Source organism: Capricornis sumatraensis, chromosome 1, assembly GCF_032405125.1.
Source record: "Capricornis sumatraensis isolate serow.1 chromosome 1, serow.2, whole genome shotgun sequence".
Classification (NCBI taxonomy): domain Eukaryota; kingdom Metazoa; phylum Chordata; class Mammalia; order Artiodactyla; family Bovidae; genus Capricornis; species Capricornis sumatraensis.
Window position 1 is genome coordinate 164,610,264 of NC_091069.1, and position 13,356 is coordinate 164,623,619.

At 40.6% G+C, this 13,356-nt stretch overlaps 1 protein-coding gene across 1 annotated transcript in view; it reads right to left on the minus strand.

Annotated features, from left to right (window-relative positions):
- The window catches only part of CFAP44 (cilia and flagella associated protein 44), a 123,892-nt gene extending 111,893 nt beyond the window's left edge, over positions 1-11,999 (minus strand). The window contains exons 1-5 of the mRNA XM_068968454.1: positions 11,903-11,999; positions 9,214-9,369; positions 8,607-8,766; positions 3,036-3,198; positions 652-754 (exon numbers count right to left, since the gene is read on the minus strand). Of these exons, the coding sequence (XP_068824555.1) occupies positions 652-754; positions 3,036-3,198; positions 8,607-8,766; positions 9,214-9,369; positions 11,903-11,999 (679 nt within the window). The remainder of the gene's footprint in view (positions 1-651; positions 755-3,035; positions 3,199-8,606; positions 8,767-9,213; positions 9,370-11,902) is intronic.
- Between the last annotated feature and the right edge of the window lie 1,357 nt (positions 12,000-13,356).

Below are 13,356 nucleotides of genomic sequence, written 5' to 3' on the forward strand. Positions count from 1 at the left end.
CTAATGATAGAACTAAAGAATTCTTTCCTTCCCTCGCAACCTACCACCAGGTTACCAAAAGCCTGTTTACTGCAGTTCTTTTTACCCAATACATCATGTCTCGCTATTCAGAAGAAAGGCATACCAAAAAGCAAAAAAAAAAAAAAAAGACAACTTGAAGAGATAAAGCATTCATCACAACCAGATATGGCATAGATCCTGGAATTATCAGATTGGGAATTTAAAACAACTACAATTAATATGCTAAGAGCTCTAATGGATAAAGTAGCCAACATTAAGAGCAGAAGAGCAATGTCAGCAAAGAGATGAAAATCCTAAGAAAGAACCAAAAAGTGGATCATCCTTAAAAACCTCATCCCATCAGCTGAAAGCAGGAAGAAGCAGAACTGGGGTTTCCCCTAGGAAGAAGAACTTCTGCCTGAAGACATACAATCAATTCCCGCCCAAGAATTTCCATGCTGTGAGTGTTCCCTACAAACTTCAGATCTGCCAGCCCCCAATTATATAAGCCAGTTCCTCCAAATAAATCTCTCTTCTCTCTCCAATTCGTTCTGTTTCTCTGGCAGACCCTGACTGCTACAGTAACGTGAGGTCATCTTGAGAATTCTGTTCACCTTAAACATGAGATATTTTAAAGATTCTAAGACTCACCTTGAAGGATTCTATAGGGCCTCATTGAAGGATATTCATAAATGATTATCTTTGGGAAAACTCCTTTTTCTGCTACCGTGAAATAAGTTTTATCAGGGTGAACCTATAAAAAACAAAAGGTCACTAAAGTATTAAAAGGGAGATTTTCATATAAATAGTTATATTAATAAGTATTCAGAACCTGTTACTTTATAATTGGTTTATTAGGATCCACTCCAACAGAAAACTCAAAGCTGGATATCTACTAAATACTTGACAGTGGATATAATTTAAACTGAGAACTAGAAGCGTACGCCATTAAGTATTACTTTCATTAAGAGTCATGTTTAACTCTACAGTTTTTTAAATTGCCATCTGAAGAGCTAGAACCATGGGTCTCAATCTTTAGCAGACATCAGAATCACAAGAAGGGCTTATTAAAGCGCAGACTGCAAGCTTTAACACTGGAGTGTCTGAGGCAGTAAACTGGGGCTGAGATCTGAGATTGTGTATTTACACTTCCATCATTTTCCCAGGTGATGCTGGTGCTGCTGAATCTGGGAACCACTCTTTGAAAACAATTAAGTCAGACTGTTCACCTTGCATATAAATCAACCTACCTTCTTGAATAGAAAATTCATGTCTCAGAGTAAGCTGTGTCACAATTTTTTAAATTTCACCTAACCAGCAGTACATATCTTAGCATTTCAAATGATAGCCATATACATTGGATGGAGTCATATGTTCATTCCTGTTATTTTTGTTCATTGACACAAATAGTTTATCCAGGGAATATTTACTGTATTTCCTCTGCATCTGACTTAGAAATATTGTATCTTTCACACTTTCAGTAACTTTACATCCATTTCTGCACACCAGGCTCTGCACTAGTTCTGTCTGGTCTGCTCACAACCAGTAGGAAGCACAAGGGAAAGATTAGATGTTCGGATCACGATCCCTCTAGAAACCCTCTTGAGCATCTCATAGGGGCTGCTTGTATGAGCCCCACAGCCCCACAGCCCCACAGCTTGTATGAGCACCCACGTCCATTTCTCCTCCTTTTTCTTTCCCTGTGAGGTCTCTCACAGATTAATCTCAACAGATGCCCTTCTCCTGACACCAGTGATGCTGAGAGGACCACTCAGGCTGCCTGTTGCTGGTGAGAACAGATCTGGGATGCCTGTTTTAAGGAGCACAGAGTAGAGAAACAACCAAGGGAAAAGCCATTGCTATTCAGAGGTCAGGTAAGATAGGTAGAAAAGTATTCTTTTGATGTGGCCACTAATAGGGTCATTGGCCACCTTAGTGAGGTGATAGGAAGAAGACAGCAGAAGTTCAGCTTTGAGGGAAAGATCAAAAATCAGGGGGTAGGGCTTCTCTGGTGGCTCAGTGGTAGAGTCTGCCTGCCCATGCATTAGAAACGAGTTCAACCCCTGATCCGGGAAGATCCCACATGCCACAGAGCAACGAAAGCCACGTGTCACAGCTCTTGAGCCTGTGCTCCAGAGCCAGGGAGCCACAACCACTGACGCCCAGGTGCCCGAGAGCCTGTGCCCCACAGCCAGAGCAGCCACCACAATGAGAAGCCCCCACAGCACACTAGGGAGCCGTCCCTGCTCTCTGCAGCTACAGAAAAGCCCGGGCAGCAATGAAGACTCGGCAGAGCCGAAAATGCATCTTTCTAATTATATATTTTAAAACGTCAGTAGGTAAAGAGAATGCATGGTTAGAAAGGGGCTTTTTTTTTTTTTTTTAATCAGGGCTTGAGGCTTTCAGGATCTTAATTCCCCAACGAGGGTAACCAGTGGACCCCCAGTGAAGTCCCAGAGAGGGGCCTTTTAAAATGAGAACAAGGTGATTTAATAGTATTCTTTCATGCTGAGGATGCCCAAGGAAGTAGAGGGTGAAGATACAAGAGAGAAAATGACTAATGGAGACAGACACCTGGGAGGAAGGAAGAGACAGACTTAAAATCACACATCTTTTTGTCGACTATTTGAAATTACTGAGTAGACAATTATACTTCATCTCCTAATGTTCAACTCTATACTTGCATTTTATCTGGCATTTAGCTCTAATTATTACATGAACTACCACTCATGTTATTCATCTTAGTATTTTTGCAGAATGGCAAAATAGCATTTAATGTAAAAAACCTGCATGACTCTAGGAAAGTCACTCAACCTCTATTAACCGCATTTCCTTATCTGCAAAATGAGATGACAATATTAGTAATATCAATATAAATAGTGTAATATTGCATGAAGCTAATGTCAGTGAACGTAGTGGTTGTAATCACGAATTGAAAACTCCTTAGAATAAAGATTGCTGTGCACCTCATGCAATCCCATGACTCCAAATGAACCCACAATTGGGTTGCTTTTCCTAAATCACCAAAGGCATACCCCAGTGACACCAATTCCGATTCCACTGCTACTTTGCAAGTAGCTCTGTTCTTTGGTTTTCAGATTCAGAAAAATCAACTGGTTCCCAGCTATGTACATCACGATACTGCTTTCCAGAAGTTGCAGGTTGGCCCGCTTTCTGGAGTCATAACCAAAGGAATGTCTGTGGGTAAGTTGCTAAGGAAAAGAAGCAAAGCACAGTAACCATGGGGGGTGGCGGTGAGTAAGCAATGAAATTAATATATTTTTTAAACCCATACCCTTAGTAGCTAAATTTTATGCCAAAACAGTTTTTTAATGTATTACAAATGTAACTAAAGACTCTGATGCTGGGAGGGATTGGGGGCAGGAGGAGAAGGGGACGACCGAGGATGAGATGGCTGGATGGCATCACTGACTCGATGGATGTGAGTCTGAGTGAACTCTGGGAGTTGGTGATGGACAGGGAGGCCTGGCGTGCTGCGATTCGTGGGGTCACAAAGAGTTGGACACGACTGAGCGACTGAACTGAACTGAATGTAAGCTTATTTTTAAATTATGTGAAAATTGTCATACTCTAAGTTAATAATTTAATTTTCCTAGGAAAACCCTGAAAGCACATTAATTTTAATTTTGTTTTCAATAAAAAATAAAGTTGAACTTTCAATTTGAGTACTATAGGTTTCCCTCATAGCTCAGTCAGTAAAGAATCTGCCTGCAATGCAGGAGACCCAGGTTTGATTCCTGGATCAGGAAGATCCCCTAGAAAAGGAAATGGTAACCCACTCCAGTACTCTTGCCTAGAGAATCCTATGGACAGAGGAGCCTGGCAGGCTACAGTCCACAGTGTCACAACAGTCGGACCCGACTTAGTGACTAAATCACCACCAAGGAGCAAAGGCGCTCCCTAAATAATTTCATTTTCCTCTCTCCTGCTAACATTTCCTTTCTGTATCACTAGTATACACAGGTATATAGATGAATGTGTGTGCATTGATGCTATAGAGTATAACTTCATTAATTCAAAATAGGTTTAAAAAATTGAGCTGTAAACTATTTTCAAATGTACATTGTTACTATACTCAAGTTCAAATTAATATAATCCAAAATATGACTATAATCATTAAATGAGATCAACCTATTAAAAAATTATCATTTGCAAAGAAATATATTACACAGTGTAACTTAAATAGATTCTTATTTTCCAAGAATTCATTGCTGAACACAAAAGTTGAAGGTACACAAGACAAGTATCTATTTTTTGAGCCCGTGGTTTTCTTTTTAATCTGATTTTAGAGGATTCCTCATATTTGTTAGTAAATACTTTCAGAAAAAAAAATTATACAGAGATTTTAACAAGAGGATCTGTAGGATGTTAAAAAATGATCAAATTTTAACTAGTGCAATTTGAATTATGAAATATAAATTATAACTAACAACAAGTAACTATACCTATCTCATTGCCTAATAGTTAAATTGAAAAAGAGAGAGAAAACATTTCAGGGGCATTTGTACAAGAAAAAGGAATTTTATAAATTTAAAGACACAAATGCCTAAAATGGAATCTTATGAAGAAATGCAAATGAATATGTGATCTAAGATCTAGATGAAGCTATTCTTGCCTTATGGAGAATACCTGGGGCTGCCTCACAAATAAAGACTAGAATTTAACAGAGCCTGGATTTTGTTATTGTTCAGTCACTCAGTCGTGTCCAACTCTTTTTGACCCCATGGACTGCAGCATGCCAGGCTTCCCAGTCCTTCACCATCTCCCAGAGTTTGCCAAACTTATGTCCATTGAGTCAGTGATGCCATCCAGTCATCTCATCCTCTGGCATCCCCTTCTCCACCTACCTTCAATCTTTCCCAGCATCAGGGTCTTTTCCAATGAGTCAGTTCTTGGCATAAGGTGGCCAAAGTATTGGAGCGTCAACTTCAGCATCAGTCCTTCTAATGAATATTCAGGACTGATTTCCTTCTGGACTGACTAGTTTCATTTTCTTGCAGCCCAAGGGACTCTCAAGAGCCTTCTCCAGCACCACAGTTCAAAAGCATCAATTCTTCGGTGCTCAGCTTTCTTTACAGTCCAACTCTCACATCCGTACGTGACTACTGGAAAAACCGTAGCTCTGACTATATGGACTTTTGTCAGAAAAGCGATGTTTCTGCTTTTTAATACGCTATCTAGGTTTGTCACAGCTTTTCTTCCAAGGAGTGTCTTTTAATTTCACAGCTGCAGTCACCTTCTGCAGTGATTTTGGAGCCCAAGAAAATAAAGTCTGTCAGTGTGTTCAGTTTTCCCCATCTATTTGCAAAGTGATGGGACTGGATGCCATGATTTAGTTTTCTGAATGTTGAGCTTTAAGCCAGCTTTTTCACTCTTCTCTTTTCACCCTCATCAAGAGGTTCTTTAGTTCCTCTTCTCTTTCTGCTATTAGAATGGTATCATCTATATCTGTGACTGTTGACATTTCTCCCAGCAATCTTGATTCCAGCTTGTGCTTCATCCAGCCTGGCATTTCACGTAATGTACTCTGCACATGGGCTTCCCTTGTGGCTCAGCACTTGCAGTGTGGGAGACCTGGGTTCGAGCCCTGGGTTGGGAAGATCCCCTAGAGTAGGGAGAGGCCACCCATTCCAGTATTCTGGCCTGGAGAATTCCATGGACTGTATAGACACTCAGACATGACTGAGTGACTTTCACTTTCACTCTGCATATAGAGCTTTCTACGTGGTGCTAGTGGTAAAGAGCCCACCTGCCAATACAGGAGACACAAGAGATGCTGGATCTATCCCCTCGGTCAGGAAGATCCCCTGGAGGAGGGCACAGCAATCCACTCCAGTATTCTTGCCTGGAGAATCCCATGGACAGAGGAGCCTGGCGGGCTATAGTCCATAGGGTCACAAAGAGTCAGACATGACTGAAGCAACTTAGCATGCTTGCACTCACTCTGCATATAAGTTAAATAAGCAGGGTGACAATATACAGCCTTGACAGAGCCTGGTATGGGGCAGGAAGTTCTGCCTACCCTCCTTTTCCCTCTCCTTAGTCACTGCTCTCACCTTTCCTTCTTCTTCCTCTCTTTTCCCTTTTCCCAGATACCAGTGTAACACTCTAGAGGGCTAGAGGTACATTTGTAACTATGAAGAGAGAAATGAGGTACAATCCCCTCACTAATTTGGATGATAGAGAATCAGAGACATGCTCATTAATCTAATATTATCATTGCTGATTTCAAGGGGGAAACTCTGCCTTGCAGCTGCATTGATTGAGAGCCCTTTCAAATGCAGAATGGGTAAGACTATATCTTCTCAGACACGCTCTTTCTAAATCAATCACAACCTGCTTGAGGACAGAGATTGCTTCTCATTTATCTGTTTGCTGGAATGCCCCCCAGAGTCTTGAACATAGCAGGCTAAATGAATAAATGAATGAATGCATAACTAGAGTCTGAACTCCCCCTTTTAAACCCAGAAGACAAGGCAGTCCATAAGCAGAGCTCTGAAAAACGTAAAAAATGTATTCTGATACATCTCCAACTTCCTTGTGTTTTACTTCATCCTTTCTTCTGGCATCTTTTCTTAACTTCTTACCAAAGGCCTAGGGACTTCACTGTCCATCCATAGCCACCTAGAACCTCCACTTTAAAATGGTGTTTAAACACTATCTTAAGTTCTGTTTAGTGTCTTTTACAAATTATGCTGTGGTTTAGGTGATATTTTATAAACTACACATTTATTGATTGATTTAGAAGACACAAATTTTAAATCTGATATATATAAAGCATTTTAAAAGTACCTGGGGCACACACATGACAGCTGACTTCTTGGAGCTTCTCACAAGAAACAGAGATTATTTGTTCCATCTCCAGAGAGTAGGACAAAGTCTAATGCAGGACATCCATAAAGGCAGATTTTGATTCAAGATCTGGAAGAGCTCTCTAATAATGGAAGCTATTCAAAAATGGGATCAGCTGCTTTGTGACTGCCCTGGTTTTGAAAGTGATCAAGACAAGCCCAAAGCTTACACATTCACTCATGCAGCATGAGTAGAAAGGATTCATGCACTGAGTCAAAAGTCAAGATCTCTCTGGCTCCCTGATTTATAAACTTGGTGTCTCTCTCTAAAACAGAGATCCTTGTATTCTGAAGTAGCAAGTCCCTAGTGTTGACAGCCAGGAGAAGGCAGCACAATGAAAAGTACCCGAGAAGTTTTTCAGAGCACATATGCCCAAAGCCCCATCCTCATGGAAATAATGCCAGTAGGTCCAGGAAGCTTTCTGAGCATGTGCATGTCAGTAGAAGCTTCTAGATGACTGATAAACCACCTCATTTTAAAAAATAGGCTAGAAGGCCAATAGCATAACTTCCATTGGTCAAAGGGCTACAGATTTATTTTTTTAAAGGCCCTCAAGAGAGAAAACTCCAGGTTACAAGTTTCAGGGTGAATTAGTTTTAGTTGTACCTAGGATTGGAGAAGGAAATGGCAACCCACTCCAGTGTTCTTGCCTGGAGAATCCCAGGGACGGGGGAGCCTGGTGGGCTGCCGTCTCTGGGGTCGCACAGAGTCGGACACGACTGAAGCGACTTAGCAGCAGCAGCAGCGGCAGCAGGATTAGAGAAACAGAGTTAGAAGCTAAAATAACAATCTGGTCAATCTTTAAATAAAAAGCAAAACTGAGTCAGGAAGTACACTGCCCTACCTCTGTACTGCTGCTGCTGCTGCTAAGTCACTTCAGTCGTGTCCGACTCCGTGCGACCCCAGAGACGGCAGTCCACCAGGCTCCCCCGTCCCTGGGATTCTCCAGGCAAGAACACCGGAGTGGGTTGCCATTTCCTTCTCCAGTGCATGAAAGTGGAAAGTGAAAGTGAAGTCGCTCAGTCGTGTCCGACTCCTAGCGACCCCATGGACTACAGCCTACCAGGCTCCTCCGTCCATGGGATTTTCCAGACAAAAGTACTGGAGTGGGTTGCCATTGCCTTCTCCACCCTACCTCTGTAAGCACCCCTTTTATAAAGGGCCTAAACCTCAGTGTTTAGGCCATGTGGTCATAATCACTGCCCTTTGGAAGGTAAACATACTAAACTGCTAAACAAAGGCCTTAATGGAAATTGTCTTCAAACCAGTGCCTTACAAACCTACATCATAAAGTGACAGCAAACCCCAAATCCCCTTGTTAATTATCCTACTTTTATATTTCTCTATAGACTCTTATTCTCCTATTAAAACCTGTACTTTTGTTCCCTGCTTCCTCCTCAGGGTTATCTTCTCTTTAATTTATCTGATAAATAATGTGAAAGTACTAAGGCCTGACAATGGCCATGTTAGTGTTTTAAGAAGGGGGATCAATGATTTTCACTTGACAGGCACTGAAAAAGGGTGCCAAGCTTTAGAGATAAATGGGAATAAAAGTCCTCCTGGTTTCCTTCACATCAGAGCTCCTGAAATGATAGCCAGAAAAGCATTATTTCTTTTTATGGTTATTTGGCTTCTAACAAAAGCTTAGTCTAAATTAAGACCATGGCTATAGCTTGCCAACCCCTGACCTAAAAAGCTGAAATTCCAAAATTATACAAGACTGAAGTGGATACACAAGTGTAAGAAGATCCAGCGGTATGTTTGAATCTGGAGTCACAAAAGGCATTGAGACAAGCTCCATGTAATCGTAGAAGAAGCTTTCTGATATTTTCTTCTTAACTTCTTCCTCTGCCTCTTCTGCATCTGGGGCAGGAGTTTCCATATACCGAGATTCTAAAAAGTTAAAAATATTTTAACTAAGAAGAGTGTCTGATCAATCATGATGTCATATTTCATGAAGACAAGAAGAATGTATCTAGCCCATAATACTCTGGCAGGAACTACTTCTCCTGGCCTGAACACAGGATGTACCACAAGTTAGCACCTGGCTACAGCAGTCTCAAAAGACAGCACATCATCAGTTCCAAGGAGGAGTTATTCTCACTAATGTAGGGTTGATCACTCCCTATACCACCCCACTGCCCAGAAGAATCCAGTATGAGTATGTGATTCTCAGAAATGAAATATACAGCTCCAGAGCTGCTAAACCACCCTATCAGAATATGTTTTACGTTCTTTCTTTTATCACTCCCCACATACCTTGCAAACATTTCTTTTATGGATTTACAACTGTTAAGTTAAAACAGGGACAATCACTGATAGAAAACTAATAAAAATTACCTTCAAGGCTTTCTGCATAATCATCTTGAAATGAACTTGAACTTCCTTCCAAACGTTCCGCATATGATTCATCATCCTCTATATATGATTCTTCCCCTTCAGTAAATCCTTCGCCTATGGTATTGTCAATAGACTTGTGATCCTCTTTCATAGCAGCTATTAAAAAGAAATTGTTTTAATAATTTGTAAATTTGAATTAAACATTTTCTTATTTTCAAAGAAGCTAATATGTCCAATTCATGTGTAACTCTAAATTGAATGAATTTTAAACTCAAAAATTCTTTAAAAAAACATTTTATTTGGTCACTCTTGTAGCTTTACAAAAATTGTTTCAAGCTTTTCCTGTGAATTAATCTCCATTTTCACTTCATTACCAGTTTATTTCCTATCAAAACAGACTTATAAGAAAGTAAAAGGTAAAGAAAAAAAGATTGGCTGGTATGCTGCTATCATTTTTTCAATTTAATTTGATTTGGACCAACCTATTATTTATATGGGACCTTTTAAGGGCTTCCCTAGTGGCTCAGGTGGTAAAGAATCTGCCTGCAATGTGGGAGACCTGGGTTTGATCCCTGGGTTTGGAAGATCCCCTGGAGAAGGGAACAGCTACCCAGTCCAGTATTCTGGCCTGGAGAATTCTACATAGTCCATGGGATTGCAAAGAGTCAGACATGACTGAGTAATTTTCACTTCACTTTTATGTCAAAGATAAGTAAAGCTGACTGAGCGACTAAGCACAGACAAGAATAAACTTCTCTGGGTGTGACTATTTATCTCTGAATGATACCCCAGGAATAAGTCAGATTATTCTCTTTAGAACAAGCTAGAAGAGAAAGAGAACTGGAATGGGAGTAAAACAGACCTACTAACAGGTCTAAGTTAACGTTCAGATCAAGGCCAAACATGAGTGTGGTTCAAATATACCATGTCGAGCAGGTGAAAGGGCCAAGTAAAGTTTCAGAATAACAAGGCAGAAATGGTAAGTGTGCTAGAAATAAGTGGAACCACCTAGCAGATCTAGCTGTGAAAGTGAAAGTGTTAGTCCTCAGTCGTGTCTGACTCTCTGCGACCCCATGGACTGTAGCTCGCCAGGCTCCTCTATGAGATTTCTCCAGGCAAGAATATTGGAGTGGATAGCTATTCTCTTCTCCAGGGGATCTTCCCAACCCAGGGATGGAACCCACAGGCAGATTCTTTACTGTCTGAGCCAAGATCTAGCTGAGATGAAGGTAAAAGATGAGAAATAAGGCCCAAGACTAATATGAATGGGGCAAGAAAGCTGGGCCACGCCAATGAACAAGACAACAGGATAGGGTTCTATAGGATTCATGCATTTGGATGGAAAGGAAATAATCCTGGACACCTAGACGTGGCCCCATTTCTTGAATTGCCCCAACAGGGACCCTTGGGTAACTATTCTCCAATAATACCACTGAACAGATATCTTAGCTCTTCCATGGGACTATCACAATCAAATATTATTTCCCTGTCTCTAGATTACAATATTAAAAGCTTGATACCCAAGCTGCCATGAAATGAATTAAGGCTGCCAGCTTGGATAATGGAATTGGGAGTGAATACAGGTGAAGGGGAGTAAATCATTTTTCTAAAAATGAATATTCTGAGCCTAGTTGAAGGGGTGTGACACTGATAGGAAAAGTGGAGCTTGGAAAGAAAAAACTAACAGGCGGTGCTGGGCAAAAGGTCATTATCATTAAATCCATCCATCCAGGAAAATGCTGCAAAGGACTGGAAACTATACAGTAGACGATCCTCTGTGCAGGAAGCAGAGAGGAGTGTAAATGGAAAAACAAAAGAGATGCAAACTGAAGTTTTTTGAGGAGAGTGATATCTGGGGAGGATAACTCTAGTGGAGGTATGGTCAGGATGACTTGAGTAGAGATCCTTGTTACAAAAGTCCAAGCAAGAGAAGATAAACACCTAAAATAAAACATAATATGGAGAAATCATGGATTGGCCAGATAATGCCTCAGATAAACTGAAAGAATTTAATGTACAATTTATAAGTAAATTGATTTCCCCAGGACCTGATCTCCTCTAGGTGAATAGTAAAAATTGTATTTCTGAAGCTAGACTTAGGGCTAGAAACTAAAAACAGTCAAGATTCCACTAAGCTACCTCACACCATGATGCCCAGTCAGAAAGAACTGGCAGTCTTTTAAAAATCCTCTTACAAAATCTTCACTTTCCCTTCTATCTACATGTGAGATTCTTCCATGTATGGTATCCAATTTAATTCTCAGACAGCTCACAATGGTCATTTTGTGGGTAGAATAATTGAGGTGCAGAAAGCTGAAATAATTTATCTAAGATCAAGCATCTCTAAATAGTAGACCCAGGACTCAAAACTGAAGTCCAGTTCTCTTTCCACTGCACTGTATCAGAGGGGCCCATTAAAGACCTCGTAGACCCGACAGGAAGGAGCCAGACCAGATGCGAAGATGGGTCACTATCAGTATAGAGATGATAGTAGCTTCTCTGTTCTTTAGGAGCTAGAGATAAAATGATTAAAACACAGAATCTGCCCCCTAAAGAACTTAAGAGTTTAGTAGAGGAATTAAACAAGTAAACTTTTCTGTCATATAAACTTAGATATGCACTCTTTAAAAATTATTTTACCTAAATTTAATAATAAAGACCCTAAGTGTACACTACAATCTTTACTTACTTCCTGATGGAGATCTAGAGGAATGAGACTGCCTTCTGTCACTCTTGGATCTATCTGATTTCTCCCCATCAGCATCCTGATCATCTGGTTCTTTCATTTTCTCTGTAAGCATAAAATTGAGACAGAGAAAGGGAGAGGGCTATAAGACAGAAATCAGAATTCTTTTCCCCTCAACAAATTCCACAAGCACCAAACACCATATGTGTTGACAATCATGTTTACACAGTATCAGAAATGACTTTACCAGCGGGAGGCCACACCTACCATCAGAGACCTCTGCAGTGTGGCAAAATAGTCAGATACTCCCTTCCTCCAGGCAAACTTGTCACCATGGTGCCCTCTGGTTTTCTAGAGGTCCACAGTGGGACACCACCCAAGCCCATCATCATTCCCTAAATGCTCCACCATTAAAATTAACCCTCTGCCATCCTGCCTCAGGTTCATCCCCTCTGCTTCCTCTTTCCATCATCAAATTCCCCTGGTGTTGCTAATCAATTTCAATATTTAAATATTTGTTGAGGACATATTCTCTGTATCAAGTCTTACGTTAGGCACTAAATTACAGTACTGAACTAGAAAGATACAACCCTTAACTTAGTGCAGCTTGTTTAGAAAGACAGGTATTAAAAAAGCAATTAAAATGTAATGAGTTTTACAAAAATTAGGGTGCTGTGGGCACATATAGCAAGAAGATGAAACCATGTCTGGAGTTAGCAAAGAGGCATTTGAGATGGGAGATTAGAAGAGGTTGGCCAGGCATGAAGTGGGAAGTGAGGGAGCGTCAGAGAGATGCTTGCGTCTGTGAAGGGCTGAAAGCAGGCTACTGGCTAGATCAGGAGAGTAAAATGGACACTGAAGAGGAGGCAGGCAGCAGATTATATAATTGTCTCTAAGTTTTGCTAAGGAGTTTAGAACTTATTTCTATGGCAATTGAATGCCACTGACGGTCTTTAAGGAGGGGAAAGACATGAGATGTTTTCTCTGTCCTCTCTCTCTATTGCAGCTCTTGTAGATGAAAACACCTACTATATCTTTCTTCTAAGTTTTCCTTTCCCTGCACTAAACATTGCCTGTTTCCTCAGCATTCTTCTACGGCATGGCTGGCAGGCCGAGTAGAAGTTCTATCTGGATCAGATCTGTGGTTAGATTCAGGTTTGAATCCCAGTTTTGCCTAAAGTTTAGCTAATAAAACTTTACATCAATTCCTTTGCTATAAAATGGGAATGTAGAGAAAACGTCTTATAAGGCTACTATGAAAATTAACTGAACTCCTGCATTATTATACCATTCTGATCTCCAAAGAAAGACTGTCTCCCCAAAGCAGCTATGATCTACACTACATGATCAGTGCAGGAGAGGGTAGGATAACTCCACCTACCTTCATCTTCTGAACATAGACTGTAATTCATCTGTTTTCTTGCACTGACATAACAATGACACCTGCTCTTGATTTT